We start from the raw sequence: 25,363 nt of genomic DNA on the forward strand, positions 1-25,363 counted from the left end.
AAAGAATCTTAAAAATTTTCATTTCTCATTCCTCATGTTTCTTGAAATATTCTTCAAGAGCTCTACTTCTTTCTTCTCCTTCGAGAATTTTAATTTTACCTTTCTCTACCAAAGTAATCTTTGGTTCGGGTTCCGGTATGGAACAAAGAACGTACCCCCCAAGACCTTTACCTTTTATGTGAGCTTCCACGTTCCCTGGCCCAAGCATGATAGTTTGAGTCATTCAACTTGAAGCCAAGAGAGAAGCGGGAGTCTTTTTCACCCATTAGAGAGAAGAGAATAGAGAAAAAATCACATACTGCAATAAGATTTTAGGTCTTACTTGATGTAGGAAACTTCCAAAATATTGAAGAAAGAGAAGCCCCCGCTCCAATCTCCAAGAAGTCAAAGGCACATTTTTTGAGGCACCCAAAAAACGAAGAATCACACGATCTTCAATCTTTGACCAAGCTCTAATACCATGTAAAAATGTCTACGAAGAGACAATACGCATACAAGCACTAGTACTTCACAAAAGATGTGCACAAAGGCACTCAAAGCACACTTGAACAAATACGCAAAATAATGCAAACATGCACAATTGCATGTAATACGAATATATTGAATAAAAAGAGAGAAGCTTGAGACTCTCAAGCCTTTATGAAATACAAGGGGGAACACCCCTATATATACACCTCAAAAGGGAGCCACCTTGGGGGCTCCCAAAGGAGTCGTTGCTGTGACCGTTGGGGGTTCCCCAATGACTCTTTTGAGAAGCCTCCCAATGTGGCATGAAAACTACAAATAAAAAAAATGAAAAAGATAAAAAATAAGGTTTTCCAATTTTCTAGGCCTTTTTTCATAGGAAGCCACCATCTTTCCCCTTTTTTGTCTACTAAACAATTATAGTCATCAAATACAAAGGCCACACATTTGTGTAGAAAGCATGTCCAAATTCCAATCTGCAAGTGATAGTTCTCTCCATGTCAAAAATACCATTCAATAAAAAAGTTGCAAATTGCACAAATATGAAACCAATTACATTAATCGAGATTGGAGGAGAAAATGGCATGAAGCGGAAATGGTTAAAGATGAAAAATATTATAAGAAAAAACTAGGCACCAATGGAAAACAGAAATCCATCCAAGATTGGAAGCTTTTAGTGTAATGTCGCGTATTTTCACACTTGGTTAAATTTGAGATTTTCGAAAATTTGGCTAAGTCTGGAAGAAAAATCTTTTGAAACTCGATTTTTGACCGATGTTTTTGAGTTTGGGCTTGGCCCAGGTCTCATCGACAAGGTCGAGACGAGCCAATCAAAGCGCAAGAAAAAGTTTTATTTTTTACCTTTAAATTCAAGCAAAATTTGAGTGAAATTTGAGTTATTTTCGAAAAAAATTCGAAATTTGATATTTGTGTAATATGTCGTTGGATGCGTCTCAGAATTCTGAGCGCAGCGATATTTTATTTTCCTAAATTCGAGTTTTGGTTAGCCCAAAAAACATATTTTTTCAAGAATTGAGCAGTCGACGTTCGGATCCGGTTGGATCAGAACGGATTTGATGGATTTGATCCAAATTTAAATGAATTCGGACTCTATCCAAGACCCACATTAATCTAATATTGATCCAGCTCAAGAATCATTTGGATTTTTTAGATGAATTTGGATCTTGGATCCGGATCCAAATCCATGCCCAAAGATTTTTTCCAACTTTAAATTCATTAAAAAACTTTAAATCGGGGTTTATTAATGTTAAGAAGCCTTCCAAGTCCCAAGTTAATTTGGTACTTTTTGGAAGCTTCCGAAAATTTATTTAATACTTAACCCTAAATAAATAAATTGTTTATTTTTTATAATTTCAAATTTTTATTTTTATACTTGTTTAGGACTCTAAGTAGAGCCCTTAAACCCATGTAAAATCACTTAAGAAGTGTCCTAGTTCTATAAAATAACTTTTGGAAGCTTCTAGGTATTTATTTATTAATAATTAATTAATTTTAATTAATTCTGAGATTTATTTTTAGAATGTTTAGGATTCTTTATAGAGCCCTTGTTCATGCCTTAGAAGCTTTAAGAAAGACTTTTAAAAACACTTAACGTTGAAAAGTCAACACTTGAAGAGTTTCGAAAAATTCGAGAAAGTGGGTGAGAGAGAAGAGAGTTCTAGCTGGGGCTGCACTCTCTTCTACAGCCCATCTAGAGCTCTATAAATAGATCAAAAAAAAAAAGAGAAAGAAAGAGAAAGAGAAGGAAAAAGAGAAGAAGAGAGGGAAAGAGAGAAAAGGAGAAGAGGAAGAGAAAGAAGAATAATGCTTCCTTCTTCAATCATATGTCGTTTTCACCATCAAATCCATATTTATTTTCGATCTACGGTTAAGGTGCGGGTTTCTCTCTTGTTTCGGATGAGAAAAAGAAAATGGATTTGATTTCCATACAATGTTTTTAAGAAAATCATGAAAAAAGAGTAAATCTAGATATTTACTCTAAAAATACATGGATGAGGCTTTATAAATCCTCTTTCATGGATGTATTTTCGATTTTATACATCTAGCGAAAGAAATTTTTGTGCATGTTATATTTATACCAAAACAGAATTTTATTTCGTGGTAAATATAGCTTATCATGTGCTTGTTCATAATAGACTTGGTTTTTCATGAATGTCCTATTGAAGGGCCATTGGATATTTGTTGTTTTGTTCATGCACGCATGTCAAATGTTGATTGTGCATGTATTCGTGATTTGGGTATAAGAGTATATATACATGTGTGAAGTATGTCCATTTAAAAAGATCAAAGTTGTAGGTTCGTGCATGCTGAATATGCATATTTATGTGGGTTTGTAGCATGTTTATTTTTCAGCATATGCAAATATTTTTTTCTTAGGCCTATGCGGGCCTGTTTGTACAGGCCCGATTTGTGTCGCAGGGTCCAGCTGAGTGGGCTCGGCTGGGCAGCCGGCTAACGAAGTAGGCTGCAAGGCAGGTCTGGCCAGCAGGCCAGCCGAGTGCAACTCGGCCGGCCTGGCGTGACCAGATCTGTGCATGATCTGCCAGGCCGCAGGCCCAGCTGATTTCATTCAGCTGGCCCGGCCTGTCACACTTTTGGAGCCCAGCCGAGCGGCTCGGTTGGGCAGCCTGGAGAAAAAAAAGATAAATAAATATATATTTGCTATGATTCCGCGGGGCAGTCAGCCCGGGAGCCGAGCCTCAGCCGACTGTCAGTCGGCTAGGTGCTAGATTTTGTTTTACAAAAGAAAAAAAAAATGTCATGTATTTTAAATTTTCAGATTTTTTTTGTTAAGAGTATGTATTTTAAATACATATTAAGACTGGGGGTTTTCACATGTTTTAACTGGTAATACAGGCGCAAACAATGTGTCAATTTAAGTTTTGGATTCAAGTGGACATATTGAGTTATGTGCTTAATTTCCAGCCTTGTTATTAGACTTGGCTGTATGCATATAAAAGAATAGAAATTTCGCATGCTTGCACTTTTGTATATCATGCATAGTTGAAGTGGTAATACACAAGCATTCTTATGTGTACATGCCCTTTGTTAATCGGTGTGTGTTGCATATGAGTAATCGCATAAATACTCACATGTTTAAACTAGATATTGTATGATGAGTTAAAGCATTAAACTAAGTTTGTTCTCTTGTGCATGAGCATACATGAAATTTATACATTGTTGCAGGTAAATGATTGCATGATCATTCACATGTCTTGAAAGCATGCATTTGACCTGAATACATGTATTAAATGAAATCATGTCATTGACATGAATTTGGGTATTTAGTGAAAGCATGCAACGAATATGTATGCTCAATGAAAACATGCATTGACATGAATATGAACACTCCAAGAAAAAACATGCAATTGACTTGAATATGTGCATTAAATGAAAGCGTGCACTTGTCAGTAGCATATAAATTGAATAAAAACATGCTTGTAAATATCTTTGTTTCATGCGCATAGTGAAAATTTACATGATATGAATGTGTGCAGTCATGTAATTAAATTTCCAGATTTGGGTCATGTACATGTATTTTGATGTTAATAAATGTTATGAATGAAAAGTTTTATATACTTAAACTGATGTAACATGCTTAATTATTATGCTTTATGAAATTTGTTTCAAATGTATGTGCATGCATGAAATTGATGTGTGTTGCGCATTGTACCCAAATGCATGAGTGTTCACTTTTCCAAATTGAGATGATTCGTGAAGGAAAGCATGTTTATGGAATGGTTTCATAAAAGCACAAGTACTTAAATAGTGAACGTATGCATATGAATGTTATATTTCATGCGCATTGTTAATTGATTAAATTGGTATATATGAATATGCACTTGGAGGCATGTTGACATCATTGCATATATTGCACGTTCTTATGATTTTTGCATATGGTGCATCGATGATTGAATGAATCATTGCAGGCCTCGAGAGCCTCGACCTTTGGTTTGCTCCTCTTTATTTATTTTAAATGCATCGCAAAAATCACATTAATATTGTTGCACTGCATTGCATTATTCTATGTTTTTCTGTGGGCGGTGGTCCCGTAATGGTTCTCACAGAAGAATATGCGAGCTTGTGCCCTTGTTTGCATGCTGAATTGCAAATTAAAGAATTGGCTAATAATAATAAAGATAAAAGAACAGTGTAATATACGTTATGAGATCTTCTGTCGTTAGAATGGGAATCTTAGAGTTTCGGTTTTTGGAGACCACGAGGATACAAAAACTCCGTGTGTATTATTTATTACCCTTGAACCCGATATTAAGGTTCTTTCTTCTGTCCACGGTTTTAGGAAGAGTCTGTCACTTTACGTGGGGGTGGTGTGTAGACACAGCTGTTGTTTTGGTATACCAAGAAAGTGACACTATTGGATGTGGGGGTCCTTAGTGTCCCGATATTAGATATTGAGGTCTAATGTTCCGAAGGTGATTCGGTCGGGCTAAGTTTAGATTGTAGTAATAAAATACAACTTGTGTGTTAAGTTACCCTGGGAACCCTACTTGAACTCGAAAAATTTTACTCGTTTGGTGTATCTGCGGGCAACGATAATTAAAAAGATGAACTTAAATTGTGTGCATTTAATAGGGACATGCATATGAAAAGAAAATTTTAATGAAAGATAATAATTTATTCATGCATATTCCTGTTATGCATTAGATCATGCATATTTACTTGTTTCTTAAATTGCTATATATTAGTGAATGCATGATGTTATTCCCTAATATATGTTAAATGGTTGTATTGCTAAATTTGTGATCATTGTTATTTATTAAATGTTCCCTCATGCTTAATAATTGTTCCCTATTGCATGAATGGTTAATTGAATTAGAAACTTGTCATAATTTCATCCCTCTAAAATATTGCATTAATCTTATTTATGTTTTTTTTTACTTATTTGTTTCATTAAGGGATTCGTACACAAAATTCTTCGGATTTCTGACACCCCTACTTTTTTTATTTTTCACAGCCTCAGGAGATCAGTGAAGTGACTCGCTTACAGGAGAGTTACGAGTGTTACACGTTTACTAGACAGCTTCATAAATGGACAGTGTGACTCTACTTTTCTTTTATTTTCTTTACATTTAATTGTTCATGCACTCTGATGTTCTTATGCAATTGTCTCGATACTATTCTTACTTATTTAATAAAATTTGGTTTGTTATGGTGTGGATGATAAATGTAAGATCTCTGGTGGTTTGTTTGGTTATCCAACTGTGACTGGAACTATAAAGTCCCGCTCTAGGAATATTTTCACAATGGTTTTAAAAAAAAAATCCGCATTTTCAAGAAGTACAAGTTGGGGTCGTTATATTTAGTTATTTTATTTTCAACATCCTCCCACAATGTGCAAATCAACCAATTAACTAGTACCAGTGCACCTAAGTACATTATAAGGCCAGCCAATTGATGGTCAAATATGTGGGCAATTTCCAATTTAATGGTCTAAAGATTTAACCACAAACTAAAACAATACTCTTTCACAATTTGTGGCAGCAATATTATCCGTTCTCTTAACATGACATGTATTACACCTTTAGTTAGGCATTGTTAAGTTAGTAATGTTCGGCCATGTATAGAAGGAACCAAAATATATATGCTATAATGAAATGTAAAAAATCTTACAAATTTATTTGGGGACATATCTGCACAAAGGTGATAATAATTAGAAAAATTTACAAAAAAACAGCCTAAGGTTTGACATAATTACAAAATCAAGACTACCTTTTCAGAAATTAAAAAAAACACGCCTGGGTTATGAAAATATTTCTCCAACATCTGCCTCTTTCAACTTACTATTGTCAATCCATGGTTAGTCATGTAGAAATTACCATACCATTGAACCAAAGGAAAAAGAGGGTTTCTTCCTTATGACTGAGCACCATCTCTGGTTGCTGGAGCTCATCTTCCACGCTTGCACTTGAGTTTCCCACAAAACTGGGTTGCTGAAATCCCCACGGCTGGTCTCTCTCTCTCTCTCTCTCTCTCTCTCTCTCTCTCTCTCTCTCTCTCTCATGGATTGGTGGCTACATTAAATAGCACAAGCATGGTGAATGTTATTAAAAGAGAAGCATTTGCGCTACGCGTGAGGTGCCCACCCTCCCCCAGCACCACCAATGCCACCTTCTATCGCTGATTAGCTTGCAAGGGGAGAAGATTATGACTCCTTGATAAGAGAAAAAGTTGGGGAAGGGAGAGAAAAGAAGCAGCAGCAAAAGAAGAAGAAATCTTTGTAGCTTTGATGATGGCAGCAATCTTGTTATTAGTTGCAACTCTCAGATCAATAGATGGGTTCCTGCCAATGATGGCTGAATCGTGCTTGCAAGTGTTGATCATTTCATTATTTTCTTAGTTCTTACCTTCTCAACCCAATTGGTGGTGATGTCAAACCTCAAGCCTCCCACAACCCAACACAAAGATGATCTTTAGCAGCGGGAGATGGTCACCAGGAGGGGGGGGGGGGGGGGGGGGGGGGGGGGGGACACCTGTTTGTTGTTAGATGGTAATAAACGAGTATGATATGGTAATTTCAACATGAATAAATATAGTATCTTGAAAGAGGCAGATGTTTGAGGTGTGTTTTTTAATTTCTCAAAAGGTAGACGTGATTTTGTAATTATGTCAAACCTTAGGCTGTTTTTTGTAAAATTTTCTAATAATTATTGAACAGAAATACATTGAAAAAAACAAAAAAAAAACTTATGCGCAATGGAGAAATTTTAAAAAAAAAAACTTATTTAGAACTACAGATTTGGAACAATGTATTCATGAAACACAAACCTATAAGTAAAACATAATAATGATAGGGACCCGGCTAGCGCTCTTGCAATCAGAAGATTCCTTACATTGGGTGGTCCAAGTAATGGTTGTCCAGTCCTTCTCAACCATGTGAATGACATGAATAAAACAACAATGCATCTTGCTAGAATCCTTTCAAATATTGGAATTGATTCAACTGCCAATCACGAAGAACATCAAATTAACCATAATTCATAACTCCTTCCAATAAAGAGCAAATAGGACAATCCACACCCAAATCTCACATCATGAAAAAAAAAACAAGTCGACACATCACTGTTTTCATAAGAGGAACAAGAAAATTTAATTAAAAACAACGGACTTCCTACTTCATAGAAAAGAAGGGTTAAAAAAAAGAAATCAGTTGATTCAATCAAGTAATCTACGAAAGAAGGCAATCTAGATCAGTGAACCAAACAAACATTGCATGCAACTTCCACATGACATCAATAATAACGTTTTTTTAGTTACTGCTGACACAGCAACATTTACATCTTATGCACCAAAAGAATCCTTGAGGCTTCATGTATCACCCCTCGACACTCCCCGACACGGGTGCGGCTTCGGACACGGGGCAGACTCGATCAACGCACCTGGACCGAGTTTGTCCACATTTTGGACTCGGTCAACTTTGACCGAGTCTATTTTTGTCCATTTTTTTAGGACAAAAAATATATAAAAACTAAAAAAAATATCTTTTATATATTTTTTAATATATATATATATATATATATATATTGTGCAGCTGCATAGTTTGTCTTTAGATATATTTTTTTTAAAATATATATACATATATATATATACCCGTGTCCCCGTGTCCAAAATTTTTGAAATTGAACCGCACCCGTACCTGCACCCATGTGACATAGATAATAATACATATTGATATATGAGAGTTCTAGTATAGAAAGACTTCTATTTCCATAAGGAAATAGAAGCCTTTCTATTTCTAGAGCACATGAGACGTCCCCCCTTAGAGGAGTCCCATGTGCTTTATAAAAGCTTGGTAGTGGCCCTCTCTCTATGCTGATTTTTAGAGAGAGGGAGAGGGTTGTAACACAGAAAAAAGGAAGGAAAAGGCTAAACCGTGAGTGAGGAAGAGAGAGGGAGAGAGCATCAAAAGGGAGAGATTGCAACACCTCCCCTTTCTTTTCTTCTCCAATGCCTCCATCTTCATCTTCCTCTTCTTTTTGCGTTGCTCGAATCACACAAGGTATAGGTTCTTCTCTTTTTCTGATGGAACGAGGAGTTTAGGATGGGCCGAATCGCATGAAGTCAAGAAAACTCAAATTTACGTTTATATATGCAGATATATATGTCTGCATTTTTTTGTACATGGATAGGGTTCGCAGTGAATATATATATATATATATATATATATATATATATATATATATATATATATATATATATATATATATACACACACACACAAGCCTACAGTTTTCTGCATTCTTGAACATATATATGTCTGCGATTTTCTGCGCTCTTGAACATATATATGTTCGCGTTTTAGAACAGAGTTCGCAACAAAAATATATATGTATGTGTTTTTTAACATATATATGTTCGCGTTCTCTAACTCTCTCCCTCTCTCTCTCTCTCTAGAATCATGATTTCTAGAGAGAGGAGTCCAACCCTTTTTATATTAGTTTACCTTTTTATTTTTATTGTTATATTATTTATTTTAACTTAGATTTATCCAGAGGGTGACATCCCCTCTAGAATACTCAATTAGGTAGAGTTCAAATATCTATTAGATAAATTCAAATTTTATTTAATTATTTATTATTTTATTATTTAATTTATTAATATAATATTCTAGGAATATTCCAGATGGTGTCGGCCCCCTCTGGAAGTCTTCCTAGAGTACAGTTCTACTTCAGGTAGAACTCTACCTACCCAATTTAAATTTTAAATTGATTTTAAAGTTTTAAATTTGTCATATATGAATTTTGGATCAAGATCGGGATCCAAGATTCAAATCCATATGAATCCTATCTAAACCGGATCCTAGTTAATATGATTCTGGACTAGGTTCAGATCCATATTAGTTTGGATCAAACGGAACGGATCCAGTCTGATCCAATCTAGAAAAAGACAAAAATAGAGGCAGGTCATTTTTGAAATATGTGATTTTCGGGGCAACCGTAACCCGATTTCAGAAAAATAGGACACCAACGTGGTCAAAGTTACTAAGTGCATCTAACGGTATACATATCTGATTTTTGCCTTTGAATTTCGCCTACATTTAACTTGAATTTTGCTTAATTTTTAATCGAATTTAAAGGTTAAAATAAAAAAAAATCTCAAATTATAATTGGCTCATCTTGGTCTTTTTAGTGGGCTCTGGGTCATGCCCAGGCCCAGTTGATGTCATCTATATTTAAATATATTCTTCATGATTTTTATTATTTTAATTAAATATATAATTAAAAATCATAATTTTTGAATTTAAAAATCATAAAAAAAATACGTGATATTAAAGGTTGTAGGAAACTTATGTCACTTTGCATTATTTACTTTTATGTCATTCAAATAACTCTGATGTCTCCTATAATCATTGTTTAAACATTTTTTCTTTCCAATAAATGAATAATGGTTTGGTTTAGTATGAATGATGAGTGTAAGCTCTATTGTGGTGTGTTTGGTTATCCAATTGGGAGTGGAACTCTAAAGGCCCCAGGTCCCTGGGAAGATTTTCGCAATGGTTTTCAAAGAAAAAAAATCGCATTTTCAAGGGGTATGAGTTGAGGTCGTTACAAGTTTGGTATCAGAGCGACCACAAAATCTTACACTTTTATCATCTTTTAGCATTAAGTTTTTTATTTTGGTAAGTCAGCCATGTCCTGAAGTGTCAGCAAGTCGTGTCTCGTACTCTAGAGCAGTCTGCTTCACTGGTAAGGCTATTTAATACATTTGATTAAGCATTGAATCTATTATGCTTGTTTGTATTCATGATAAATTCTCATATAGTGTACATTAAGGATTTTAATGTAATTCACTGAAGGAATATGTTCGGGATCAACCCCAAGGAGGTAAGGGTCTAATTTTTGCGAAAATTTATGCGTTGCAGATGTCTTATTCACACAGAGGTGCTTTGTCTTCCACTGATGCTCCCGGGATTTCATGATGGATGTCATCTACACCTTTACCGAGACCATGACGGCACAGGCGACGCAGACGGCTCAGGCTCTGCAGGCGGCACAGGCCATGCAAGTTGCGCAGGCGACACAGGATGCACAGGCAACTGCCCGAGACTCTCCTGTTGACGTTGTTCCGAACACGGGCGTCGTCTCCTTCGAGAGGTTCTTTAAGTTGGACCCGCCGACTTTTGCGGGTAAGGCTGACCCAGAAGCAACAGAGAGCTAGGTCGAGGAGATTGAAAGGGTGTTTGACGTCCTACCTGTCCTCGAGGACAGGAAGACACCTTTTGGCACGTACCGTCTGAAGGGCGATGCCAAAAAGTGATGGAACATCCTGCGGAGAGTGAAATATGTTGATTTGGACGTGGTTCCTTGGGAGGTGTTTAGGGAGGAGTTCCTGGACACCTACTTCCCTTCCTTCGCTTAGGAGCAGATGCAGAAACAATTCCTTGAGCTTGCCCAAGGAAGCATGAGTTTGGTGGATTATGCCACTAAGTTCAGGAGTTTGGAGCGCTACTGTCCAAACTTGTTCGCAAGTGAGAAAGCAAGGGCGGCCAAGTTTGTGTGTGGGCTGAAGGACGGGTTGCGGACTCGTGTATTGACGAGTCGACCTACTACTTTGACCGATGCGATTGAGTCTGCTACAGTCCTAACGGAGGACTGGGAAAGGTCAAGAAATGTATCGCAGAAGAGATGCGGCAACGGAGGGAGTTCTTCGGGCAGAATGAGGAAGGACCCACTGGCAGGCAGAAAGACGCAATATGGCAAGAGGCAACGATCCCGTGAGGGGCGACAATAGGAAAAGGCTCAGTCAGTATGTCGTAAGTGTGGCAAGAGCCATCCACTAGGCTTTTGTCCGATGTTTAAGGGGTCCGCTACCAGTGCCAGCAACCTGGGCACATTGCCCCCTACTGTCCGAACAAGTCAGCGGCTCAGGCAGAGCAGCAACAACAACCGCCACTGCAGCAACAACAACAGCAGAAACCTCAACAGCAACAAGGTCAGCGAAAGACCAATGGGAGAGTTTATAACGTTATGACTACCACGCAGGATGATCAGACTGATCTGATAGAAGGTATCGTCTTAGTTGTCGATCATTAGGCTCTTGTGATATTTGATTCTGGTACTACCCACACTTATTTGGTATGTTTTAATTTCGCGAACGAAATTCTTTTAAGAGAGGTAGGATGTAAAACCCATGTAAAAAAAAAGAGTTTTGGGACCCGGGTCGAATCCGACCCGGACCCGCCAACCCGTTAGGGTTAAAAACCGTAAGGGCGAGGGTTCTTTTAAACCCTCTCCCCCGCGCCGCTGCTCTCCTATTTTCACCCTTCGCTAAAAAAAGGAAACCCTTTGAGGGTTTCCCGATCAATGCGCCCTTTTAAGATCGTGCAGAGGGAGGGAAGGCTCTCAACCTGCGCCCTTCTTGCTCCCACTCTCGGTGACCTCCCCTCTACAACCCTCAACAAGCCAGACGCTCACCTCTCCCTCGCTTCCTCTCGTTTCGACGCACCTCGTCGATCGCCCGACACCGAACGTTGTTGTCGGCATCCTCGCACGATAGTCGACCCCGTCCCCTTTCCATGTACGCCCTCCTCTTCCCCTCTTTCTCTGCGTACATCGGGAGGCCGGCAAGAGGCTGGTGGCCCCTGCCGCGCCACCCCTATTCTCTCTTTATGTGTTTGTCGGGAGGTCGGCAAGAGGCCGACGGCCACCGACCGCGCCTCTCCTCTCTCTTTCTATGTTTGCCGGGAGGTGGGCAGGAGGTCGGCGGCCATCTGCCGCGCCACCCCCCTCTCCTGTCTTTTTCGCCCTCTCCCTCTGTGTTATTGGAAGCCGACAGGAGGCTGATAGCCCCTGTCCTGCCCTCCCTCACGGTTTGCCTGCCTGAGGGTCGGCAGGTGGTCGGCGGCCCTTGCCCTTTCCTCTGAGACTCGTCAGGGGGTCTGCAGGTGGCCGGTGGCCCCTGCCGCCCTTTTTCCCTCTTTGTTCCAACCAACAAGCAGAGGCGATGCCCCTACCTGATCCCCCTTTTCGGTGAGACCAAAGGGGGCTCAGCTTGTCTGGTAGGAGCAGCTAATACACGTCACCTTGTGTTGGGACGTTGCAAGTTCAATTCCCTATGGTATAGGGGTTTGTCTAACCCCGGCTTGCCTTTCAAAAAAAAATATAACTGGACTATCACGAGAGTGCATGAAGATATTGAATGATCCTCTTATAAATTTTTTTTTGAAATTGGAGAAAGATAAACAGCTGAAGTATCCCACATGCATGATTTTGGTTTGTAAATTCTAATTCAAGTGGCATTATTGTTGGTCATCATTTTGAGCATCAATGTGGCTATGTTTCTTATCAAATTGGAAAAGGGAAGAAGGAAGATATGTGTGAAAAAAATTTGGTTGTTTGTGATAATGTGTTGCTTGTAGTGTATGAAACATTTTCACAACTGTATGCACTACGAAAAGCTGATTATGCTAGTTCTTGATTTTGAATTTGATTAGTTGATATTAATTTATTTGAATGACCAAAACATCTCTGCTCCCCTCTCTTCCTCTCTTTTAACATTTTTCCCTTCAGTGACTTTCTCCTCCCTATGTTCGGCAGACACCCCGACGACCCCCGCTTGAGCCGGTCCCCGCCGTCGGCATCCCTGGGCTTCCCTCTAAAGCACTAGTTTAAAGGTATGGGTCTTCTTTTGATCTAGGTGAGAAAATCGAGTGTGAGCGGGTTTTCATGCTTGATTTAGATGGAAATCTGGTAAGAACGAGGATATCCTATGCACTGATGCAGTACTAAACAAAAACAATTGATTATGTATAGTTTTGATTAAGTTTAATGTTTTCTAGTTATATAGAGAAGTAGAGAAACATCAGAAATCAGAAAAAGAAATTAATGAATTAACTATAATCTTACTTAGATTGGAAACTTTTGCTCATAATAAGTTGTGCATATTAATTTCCAAAATGTGTTGGGTGCATGTATTTTGGTTTCCAAGACATGTCAAGAGTTGGAATTATTGATATGCTTTGACTTGATGTGACGTGCTTAAGCATCATACTATATGAAGTTTGGTTTCAAGTGCATGTGCATACATGAAATCAATGTGTGTTTAGCATGTATATGTTAAATTATGTAATCAACCATGTAATCTAATGTATATATATATATATATTATATATATAAGGTAATACATATACACATAGTATATATATGTATATGTATCTACTTATTATATATATATAATATATATATATATTTTCTTATTGATTAGCCGTACGGGTAGTTTAGTCTTTTTACAATATTTTTTTTAATACGTTTTGTAATTATTTTTCTTTTTCTTTTTCATTTTCTTTTATTCTTTTTTGTAAAAGGTAGTGTGTACCTTGGAGCCCACCATCTAGTCGTAGGGCCCCTTCCAACTGTCACATTTGTGACCGTTGGAGGGGCTCCAACGACTAGAAGTGGAGCCCCTCCAAGGCCTCCACTTCCTCTATTTAAAAAGGCTCTCCCCTTGTGTATTTTTATAGCTTTGGGACAAAGCCCAAGCATTCAATAAAGCCTTTTATTCTTTTAGTGCATTTGTGAGATTGATTTGTGCTTTTGTGCACAAGTGTTCTAAGTGTTCTTATTGTGCATGTGTGAACGTATTTGTTATCAAGAATATTAAGGTCTTGATCTTAGTATCTTATTGAAGATAATTTCACAGTATAATCCTGCATAAATGTTCTCATGTACTTAGGAATTATGAATGAATGCATGTGTGTTAAGTGATTAAATGAAAGCAATTTCACATGGATGGTAAATACACGCATATGACTGTGGTAGGTCATGCACATTGTTAAATTGGTATGAATGAATGTGCATTTGGAATTATGTTGGTATCATTGCATAAATTGCATATTGTTATGATTTTTGCATACGATGCCTCAATGTTCGAAATGAATCATCATGGGCCTGGTGGGCCTCAAGCTTTGGTTTGCTCTTCCTTTATGTATTTTAAATGCATCGCAAAAATCACATTTATTTTAATTGCACTATATTGCACTGTTCTATGTGTTTCCACGAGCGGGAGTCCCGTGATGGTTCTCGCATAGGTAGATGTGAGTTTTTGACTTTGCTTTGCATGCTCAATTGCAAAACTCAATAATTGGCTCTTAATAAAAAGATAATGAATAAGAACAATGTAATATACATTCTGGGATCTCCCATCGAAAGAATGAGAATCCTAGAGATTCGGTTTTGAGGGACCACGAAGATATAAACACTCCATGTGCTTTACTTTTTCCCTGAACCCGATATTGAGGTTCTTTTTCCTGACCACGGTTTTAGGGAGAGTCTGTCACTTGACCTGGAGGTAGTGTGTTAGACACCGTTGTTGTTTTGGTATACCAAGAAAGTGGCACCTGTGAGCGTGGGGTGTCCCTCGTATCCCCGACATTAGATGTGGAGGTCTAATGTTCCGAAGTTGATTCGGTCGAGGGCTAAGTTTGGAACCCAATAAATAAAAATATAACTTGTGTGTTAAGTTACCCTGAGAACCTAACTTGACCTCAGAGCTTGTACCTGTTTGGTGTATCCGCGGGTAACGGTAATTAATTAAAAAGAGAAACTTAAATTGTATACATTTAATAAGTCATGCATATGGAAAGATAAAACTTTAATGAAAGATAATAAAGTATTCATGCATTGCACATAAATCATGCATAATACTGCTATGCATTAGAACATGCATATTTTACTTGTTCCCTTAATCGTTACATGATGGTGAATGTATGAGGTTTAATTTTTAATGCATACTAAATGTCCTGCTTACTTAAATTGTGATACATGATATTGCTTGATGATTCTTCATGCTTAGAAATTATTTCATGTTGCATGAATGATTAATTGAAATTATGAAGTTGTCATAATTGATTTTCTCAAAATGATTGCATGAAACCTTATTTGTATTCGTTAAGCTCACTTGTTTCATTAGAAGTACCTATGCTCAGGATTTCGATTATGAACCCTACTTCTATGGTTTTTTGCAGCCGCAGGTGATTAGTGAAGCGATTGACTTCTGAGAAAGTTATGAGTGTCACCTTCTTACTGGATGGTTCACAGAGAGACAACGTAGCTCAGTTTTGCATTATTTACTTTTATGTTATTTAAATAACTCTGATGTCTCATACAATCATTGCTTAAACATTCTTTCTTTCCAATAAATGAATAATAGTTTGGTTTGGTATGAATGATAAGTGTAAGCTCTATTGTGGTGTGTTTGGTTATCCAATTGGGAGTGGAATTGTAAAGACCCTGGGTCCCTAGAAAGATTTCCGCAATGGTTTTCAAAAAAAAAATCTGCATTTTCAAGGGGTATGAATTGGGGTCGTTACAAGAAGAATCCAACACTATAAAAGGCTAAAAAAAAATTTATAAAAAATAAAAAATAAAAAATTATAAAAGAGTCTAACTCGACCCTCTCTCTAGATTTTGTTTTCTAGAGAGAGAGGGAGAGAGAAGTAAGAAGGGAAAAGAAAAAAAAAAGAGAGAGAGAAAAAGGAAAGGAAAGAAAAAAGGAGAGAATCTCCTTCAATTCAGATCGTCTGACGTATACTTCTGGGTTTTTTTCGTTTCTCAATGAAGGTACGGATTCCTCTCTTGATTCGAATGGGGAGAAATAGTTTAAATCAGACTTATGTGGGGATTTTAGATGGAAACAATAAATCTGATTTTTTTAGCATGTTCAATCACATGTATTGATGAACGAGGGTAGGAGCCTTGATTTTCGACGTATGCACGGCTTGTGTTATGTTTATTCATGTTCAAACTTTTGATTTTATGACAATAGTGTGCTTTATATATATATATATATATATATATATATATATATATATATATATATATATATAAGAATATATATATATATAAGAATCGGCCCCATGTAAAACGCAGCCACAGTTTGGGGTCAGAATTGACCCAGACCAGGTCTGCTGCAGGATCCAATATATACTTATATGTATTTATGAGTGGGGATTCGGCCAGGGCTATACTTAACCCATGACGGATTGGTTTGGATCAGACCTGTCACAGGTTTAGTAGTCTGATTATAACTGTTGGAGTGTTTATGTTTTAGACTGTCATTAAGACATGTTCACATAAACTGAGAACCATTGGCTGTTAATAAAATTTTAGCAGATCTGAAATTTTTTTTGACAAGCTATGCAACGGATACACTTTTCCCATCATTATCATAGGATCCATGTTAATGTACTGTGTTATCACGGTTATGAGTGTTTTAAAAACTGTCTTTAAAGCCTACATACATGTGCTAAAAACTGTGAGTTGGGTTCACGCACATGGCCTCAACATATATATATATATATATATATATATATATATATATATGGCCGCATTACGACCTAGGTTTGGGATCAGATCTTACCCCAATCCAGGTTTGCCGCAGGCTCTGACTATAAATATATATATAGGTGTGTGTGTGTGTTCGCGTGTGGCTAACCATGCATGGACTGACCTGTCGCAGTTTCCAGCAAGTTGTCACAGCTGATTGGACTATGCAAAAATTTGTTTACGAATGTAGTTTCTGTTTAACATATATCAAGTATGCAAATTCAGATCTAATGCAAATGCAGTCTTTGTTTACCATGTATCGATTTAATAGATATGCATGATTGTTTATGAGAATTATATATGCATGTTAGTCGATTTCAACCGAACATGCATGATTAGCTTTTTAGAGTAATAATCATGTCTAAATTTAAATGCATATTGTAGAATGTTGTACCGAACCCTGGTTAGAGAGAGAGAGAAGAGGAAGAGAGAGAGAGAGAGAGACGGCAGCACATGAAGAGAAACTCGATACTTTGACATTAGGGCTCTCTCTATGTTAAATAGAGAGAGTCCAAAATAATAAATTACATCTAAGTCCAAAATTTAATAAACTTTTCAAATAACCTCCAAACTAAGAAGGTTTAACTTTAAACCACCTACTCTCAGCACTCCCCCTCAAGCTGGAGCATAGATATCAATCATGTTCAGCTTGTCACAACATTTTGAGAAATTTGGTCTAGCAAGGGGTTTTGTAAACATATCTGCAACTTGATCTTCTGACTTAAGATATTTCGTATTGATATGTCCAGCTTGAACCATATCTCTTACATAGTGACAATCAACCTCAATGTGCTTTGTTCTCTCATGAAAGACATGATTGTTTGCTATATATGTTGCAGCCTTGTTATCACACATCATGGTCATAGGAGATGAAACCTTCACCTGAAGATCATGAAGAACAGTACGAACCCACATCAATTCAGCAGCTGTTTGGGCCATAGCCCGATATTCTGATTCTGCACTTGACCTAGAAACCACATTTTGTTTCTTACTTCTCCACGAAATCAAGTTGTCTCCCAGAAACACACAGAATCCTGTGGTAGATTTTCTATCCACTACAGATCCAGCATAGTCAGCATCAGAATAGGCCACTATCTCCAGAGTTCCACATTTCCTGAACAATAACCCCTTTCCAGGAGAAGATTTTAGATATCTGAGAATCATAATAGCTGCATTTCAGTGTACCTCAGTTGGTTTGTCCATAAACTGGCTAACTTTGCTTACTGCTAAAGCAATATCCGGTCTGGTCACAGTCACATACAGTAGCTTCCCTACTAGGGAGCGATAGCTTTTGCTATCAACCGTTTTTTACGCTTTTTCAAACAACTGAACTTTATGGTCCATGGGAATATTTGTTGGTTTAGCTCCCAACATTCCTGTTTCCTTTAATAAGTCAAGAACATATTTCCGTTGAGACAAAACCATCCCTTCACGGCTCCTGGCAACTTCTATACCCAGAAAATACCTCAGTGAACCAAGGTCTTTTGTAACAAAGTGTTTTTGAAGATGAACCTTTGTGGCTTCAATGGCTTTCACATCATCTCCTGTAAGAATAATGTCATCCACATATACCACCATAACAACTATGCCAGAGCTAGTTTTCTTGATAAATAGTGTATGATCGGCTGCTGACCTATTAAAGCCAAAGCGTGACATCACTTCAAACAACTTTTGAAACCATGCGCGAGGACTTTGTTTCAAGCAATAAATCGCCTTTCTCAATCTACACACTTTCTGACACTCCCCCTCAACCTCGAATCCTGGAGGTTGTTGCATGTAAACAGTCTCAGATAGATCCCCATATAGAAACGCATTCTTCACATCTAATTGGTACAAACTCCAGCCATGCTGAACAGCTACTGAGAGAACAAGACGAATCGTACCCATCCGTGCAACAGGAGAAAAGGTTTCAAAGAAATCAATTCCATATGTCTGAGTATACCCTTTTGCTACTAATCTGGCCTTGTACCTTTCAATAGAACCATCAGATTTGTACTTTATTGTATATACCCATTTACATTCAACAATGTCAGCATCTGCTGGGGAATCAACTAGATCCCATGTATGCTGAGATACTAAAGCATCCATTTCTTCTTGCATAGCCATCTTCCATCGATTATCAAGTTCTGCCTGTCGATAGTTCAGTGGAATAGTTTCAGCAGATAAGGCTGAAAGAAAAGACTTCATCTAATTTCCAATTCTGACATCGGAGACAAAATGAGATATGGGATATAAGGTACATTGTCGTGTCCCCTTGCGTAGAGCAATAGGCCTGTTATCATCATCATGAAGATCACTATTGTCAGTAGAACTTACCTCAGGGGAAGAAGAAGATGAAGGCTCTTGCGGAGATGGAGCTCTACGCACATATACCAATGGAGGATTATTAAATCTGGAAGAGGATGAAGTTTGGTTCGGTAATGAGGGCACAGATTCCAACGAAAAAGGAGGTATAGGTAATGGAAAAGACTCAGCTGGATCAACCTGCAGTGGGGAACCGGTACTGGAGTAATATGGAGTGGATTCCAAGAAAGATACATCCGCACTGACATACTCTCGGCGAGAAATAGGATCATAACATCGATATCCCTTTTGATTTTTGGGATAACCTATAAATATGCATTTTGTAGCTTGAGCAGCTAATTTATCACGGTCAGGGCCAAGTTTGTGTACAAAACAAACACATCCAAATATTTTGGGTGAAAAAGAAAAGAGTGGGGCATTAGGTTTTAGGATATGTAATGGAATTTGATCACCCACAGAAGACGAAGGCATACGGTTGATCAGATAGCAAGCAGTGGTAATCGCATCACCCCAGTATAACGCAGGAACATTGGATTGAATCATAATAGTCCTGGCAACATCAAGCAAGTGTCGATGTTTTCGCTCAGCCACCCCATTTTGTTGAGAAGAATAGGCACAGGAAGTTTGGGGTTGGATGCCATTATCTTGGTAAAATTATAACAGACCTTTTGATTTAAACTCGAGAGCATTATCAGTGCAAACAATCTTGACAATAGATTCAAACTGAGTTTTTATTTCAAGAATTAAGGATTGAATAATACGTGCAACTTCAGATCGTTCCTTTATTAAAAACACCCATGACAACTTAGAGAAATCATCAACAATAACAAAATAGTAACGACACTGAGTCCTAGTAGGAATCTTACTAGGACCCCATACATCTGCATGAAGAAGTTCAAAAACTTTATTACTAGACTGACTTTGACTTGAAGGGAACGAGCTTCGATGATGCTTGCCCAGTTGACAAGCTTCACACTGAAATGATGTGGTGGAAGGAATTTGAGGAAAGACTGAACGAAGCTTTGACAATGAAGGATGACCTAGACGACGATGCCACTGAACAGGACTGGATGAATGTTCCACGACAGCATGAACATTACCCATTGGATGATGTAGGTAGTAAACTCCATTTGCTTCATAGCCTCCACCAATCTTCTTCCCCGTCAGCAAATCCTGAAAATGACAACCCATCGGATCAAATATTACTCTACAGTTTTGTTCTTTTATAAGGCAACTAACAGAGAGTAAACTTAGAGGAAAGTTTGGAGCATGAAGAACATTTTGCAACTGTAATGAGGAGGATATAGAAATATTTCCCTGACCAACAACAGGGGAGGAACTCCCATCGGCTAATAAGACTCCTCGATGAGCATTAATATCCTTTAGATCTGAAAAAACAAGAGAATTTCCACACAAATGTCTGGATGCACCGGAGTCAATAATCCACTTACTGTCAGTTGGATGTAGATGATTTCCTGTTGAATAGGCAACACCAGCTACAGGAGGGGTGGAACTCACAGAACGAAGGGCTATCAGCTCATCATATTCAGCACGACTGAGGGTGATACTACTGTCACTAGCAGAGATATTTTCCTATACCTTTGTTGCCTCAAGAGTGGTAACATTTGCTTTAGGAGCATAAGAATTTGATGAGGAAGAGGTTGGCCGGCCATGTTTATCCCAGCACCGATCTTCTAAATGTCCAGATTTTTCACAGAATGTGCATTGAAACTTTCTTCTGCCTCCCATACCTCGTCCACGACCTCGTCCTCTGATATTCTGAATATTTCCACGCCCATAACCAGAGGAGACAACTAGAGCAGATGACTGGGTCACAGGCTGTGATTGTGGAAGAGATATCGCAAGTCTACTCAGGCGATTATATGCATCAGCAAGAGTAGGTACATCTGATCCATTCAACATTTGGACTTTTGCAACAGAAAATTCTGAAGATAAACCTGTAAGAAACCGAGCAACCATAGTCTGTTCTTGATGATCTTTCTGCTTCGAACAACAAAGAGGCCTGTGAGCATTGAGTCTTTCAAACGCAGCTTTTACTGATGCATAATACTGGGCCAAGGTCTGATCTCCCTGCTGTAAATTATATATCTCTTGTTCGACTTGCAGGATACGACTCACATTAGTCTCTTGTGAATACGTATCTCTAAGATTGTCCCACATCTGCTTGGTTGTATTATAATAAATTAAACCATCTGGGTTTCGACACTATTCATGATCCATGACATAACTATGTCATTATCTTCATCCCAGGTAGCATATTTTCCCAATTTTTCAATGGGTTCTTCTTCCAGCAAGATATGTTTTCTACGATGTCCAGATACTGACATCATGAACGTTATGGACCACCTGGCATAGTTAGTTTCATTCAACCTTACAGAAGATCCATACGAAAAGGGATTGGCAAATGCCTTATACTCTCCAACATGTTCCAATTTGGAATCACATTTCGAACTTTCAGCCATACTGAAGATATACTTCTATTTCAGCAAAAAAAAAAACTGGAGAGACTTCAACCAATACAGGGAATAGCGTGTGTTACATTCACACGACAACCAGCAGTTGTTCACACACACAAAACCACGACAATAAGAAACCGCAGCCCACAACAAGGTTACTTTCCCAACACAGTTTCCACGACAGTAGTGAACAGCAACCCATACACAAGAATAATAGTTCCAAAATATAATTTTTTCTTCAGCACAACAGGAAGTCACGACCAACACAACTTTGTATATGCATAAATTGAATCATACCAGAGGCTGTTCCCAGACATATAGAGCTCGACAGTCATATCTTAATCACCAGCACAGCACAACAAGTGTGATTGATGTTTCTCCCAAATAGCAGGAAGTCACGACAAGAAATAAACAAATCTCGACAAGAAGATTGCAGGAAATCACGGCAACAGGAATCACAGCAATAGTAATCACAGCAGGGAATCACGGCAACAGGGAATCACGGCACCAGGAAATCACGGCAACAGGGAATCACGGCAGGGAATCACGGCAGGGATATCACGGCAACAGAGAATCACGGAGAGGAAAAAACAGGAAACTAGAGCCACGCATCCTGTTCCTTAGATCTGATGACAGATATGGGCCATGACCTTGGTCAAATCCCAGATCTGTTATCAGATCTTACACAAAAAACACAAACAGCTAACCTGAAGAAGAAAAAAAAAATCTTCGTTGGTGCAGGGAGAAACTCGGCAACAGTTTGGTCACGATCGAGTAAGTTCCCACGATCGATGCTCTGATACCATGTAGAATGCTGTATTGAACCCTGGTTAGAGAGAGAGAGAGGAGGAAGGGAGGAAGAAAGAGAGAGAGAGACGGCAGCACATGAAGAGAAACTCGATACTTTGACATTAGGGCTCTCACTATGTTAAATAGAGAGAGTCCAAAATAATAAATTACATCTAAGTCCAAAATTTAATAAACTTTTCAAATAACCTCCAAACTAAGAAGGTTTAACTTTAAACCACCTACTCTCAACACATATAAAGCCTTAATATTTCTTTTATCATGTCCCGTTTCTATTAATGAAACATGTTCAGATTTATATGCTTATGCAGTTTCTGATTTTATCATGTATTGTATCATTAAGGAAGCTTGTTTAGGTCTAAATACAAATGAAATTTCTGATTTCGATCCACCAAGTAGTGGTACACGCAGATCTGGTCCAGATCTGCTGAACACATGTACACGCATATCTGGTTCAGATCTGTCGTGCACCTCTATTTTGTCTATGATATGACCATCATGAAGTTGTTTGATGTTGCCATAGGGGCGGGCATCAAAACAACCTTGAGATTTCGATTTTTGATTTATGTTAGCATTATGTCAAAAAAAAAATTTGTATGTTGTCCTGATTAGGCTGCATATTAATTTTTTCTTATTACTGCCATATAATCTATTATCATGTAGTTAAATGTATTATATGAATGAGTTATGTGGGCTGTTGTAGGGCAGGGTAGTGTTACATACTTATTTGTAAGATTGTTCATTGTCCACTGCTTTTGGCTGCATGCTTATACATAAGAAACATGTTGTCAATAGCATGCTAGTGTTGTCCTGTGTACGGGGGCAGCAAAGCTTTTGCTCAGTAGTTATGTTATGTATCTTGAGCATGCTCGAATTGGCAAAAGTGTTTATTGGTTATGTATGTTCATAAAATTGAATATCATGTTGGCATAGATGTGTATACCATGAACACGTGAATTCTGAAGTTATTTTAATGTTGCATTAACATGATCATGATCATGTGCATGTTTAGATGTTATGCACGAGATAAATTATAAAAGCAAAATGCATGTTGCAAGCAAGTGGTCAGATGCATATACAAATTGTTTTATATGTACATTTTTGTTGTGTATGAATGAATGAAAGACTTGTTATATGCATTGTAAAAATCCATTTGAAATTATTGGCTTTCTGAATTAATTGCACTATTAAATTTTGTAACGGGCCAAGGTTCGTGTTGTGTTTTGCATGTTGATTTGCAAAATGATTCTTTTGTAAAGAATTTAACTTTTGATAAAAAGATAAAAGAGAGAAATAGTGTAATTAATGTTTTTTTTTGTTGGATGTCTCTTCCACAGTGTGGCAATCCTGAATGGTGATTTTGGGAAAACCGTGAGGGTACTAAAACTTCGTATGCGATTGTGCCCCTGAACCCAATATGGTGGTTCACCTCCCGACAACGGTTTTAAGAAGTTTTCAGCCACTTTGCCTAAGGGGTATTGTAGATACAACTGTTGTTATTGGTATACCAAGAAAGTGGCATCAATGGATGTTTATTTCCCTAGTGTCCCGACATTAAATATTGATTTCTAATGTTCCGATAGATGGTGTTGGTTCCTAATATCGGTCGATAAACAAATGTGAAACTTAGTAATAGAATACAAATTGTGTGTTAAGATAAAACCGAAAAACTATCTTAAACTTTAGGAATTTATTGTGCTCGTTTTGAGTATCCGCGGGTTTAATGAAAAATGAAACTAAACTTGTGTGCATTTAATAGGGATATACATGCAAAAAAGAACTCTTATAATAACTTAATAATTTATTCATGTATTGTATTGGAATCATGCATATTTACTGTTCTGCATTAGTTTATGGCTTCTTACTTGTTCTGTTTCATGTGAGATATTGTTAATGCATGATAATTGCTTTTAAATACATGAATGGTAATTTGAATTATGAGATTGTTGTAGTTATTTTCCTCAGAAAACTTGCATGGATTTGGTTTATGTTTTTCTTGCCTATTTGAATATTTAGAGGAATTCGTACAAAGAATTTTTAATTATTACCCAATATTTCCTATGTTTTTTTTCATAGGATCTAAAGCTCAGTGATGAGGACGACTGCCACAGGGAGCTTACGATACTGCGTGACTTACCTTCTATTATTTTTGGAGAGTGTAGCTTTATGGTTTTAAACTTTAATTTAATTATGTTCTTAGACTTGATTATTGATTAATAAAGTTAGTTATTTTGATTGGATGGTTCAATATAGAGATCCCTTCTGCTTTGGAATGTTGTTAAGTTTGTGAGGCCCCGGATCCTTAGGTTTTGGTTTCTGCAATTGTTTTAAGAAAAAAAATCACTTTTTAATGGAGATGAGTTGGGGTCGTTACATTCTTAATTGCAAGATATTTAATATTTTGCATTGTTCTTGTGAGATATGCATGCAATATTATCTATGACTGTTTATTAGTTGATGTTTGATGATGTCTTATACAGCTCTTATGTGATTTTATGATTGTATTTTGTATAACTCATCATTGTTTCCTGTGATATGATTTTTTTATAATTTTTGCTAATTTTTCTTGATATTTTGAATTTTTTGAATTTTTTTATTAAAATATTATGATATTTTGCGATACGATACAATAGTCTTAATTTGAGCCCGACGGATACAGGTAACGATATGATACTTACTACCTTGGTATTAATATTTCCAACTTTTAATTTGGAAAAAATTTCACAATATTTTATAAGCAAGGCCATGTTTGCAACACCTTGTGATCCTGAAATTTTCAAAAATTCTTGTGATTCCAAATCACAATCATAACAGAATCTTAGGCATTGCGAACATGAGAAACTTTGCCTAATGATTATGATTGCTCTTGTGAAAGTTTTAAACCTTGTAGCTTGTGAAATTGGTCACAGGTGTGACCCTCTGACCAACTTTCACAAGCTATTGATTCTC

General features: G+C 37.5%; 1 protein-coding gene across 2 annotated transcripts in view; it reads right to left on the minus strand.

Moving 5' to 3' along the window:
- LOC149812999 (Nodulin MtN21 /EamA-like transporter family protein) overlaps nucleotides 1-25,363 on the minus strand; it is a 103,702-nt gene that overhangs the window by 74,459 nt on the left and 3,880 nt on the right. For both annotated transcript variants that reach the window (XM_089991752.1, XM_089991751.1), the window contains exon 3: nucleotides 7,273-7,447. In XM_089991752.1, coding sequence (XP_089847878.1) covers nucleotides 7,273-7,447 — 175 coding nt within the window. The remainder of the gene's footprint in view (nucleotides 1-7,272; nucleotides 7,448-25,363) is intronic.

This window comes from Nuphar pumila, chromosome 16 (genome assembly GCF_984573655.1).
Source record: "Nuphar pumila chromosome 16, dmNupPumi1.hap1.1, whole genome shotgun sequence".
Taxonomy (NCBI): Eukaryota; Viridiplantae; Streptophyta; class Magnoliopsida; order Nymphaeales; family Nymphaeaceae; genus Nuphar; species Nuphar pumila.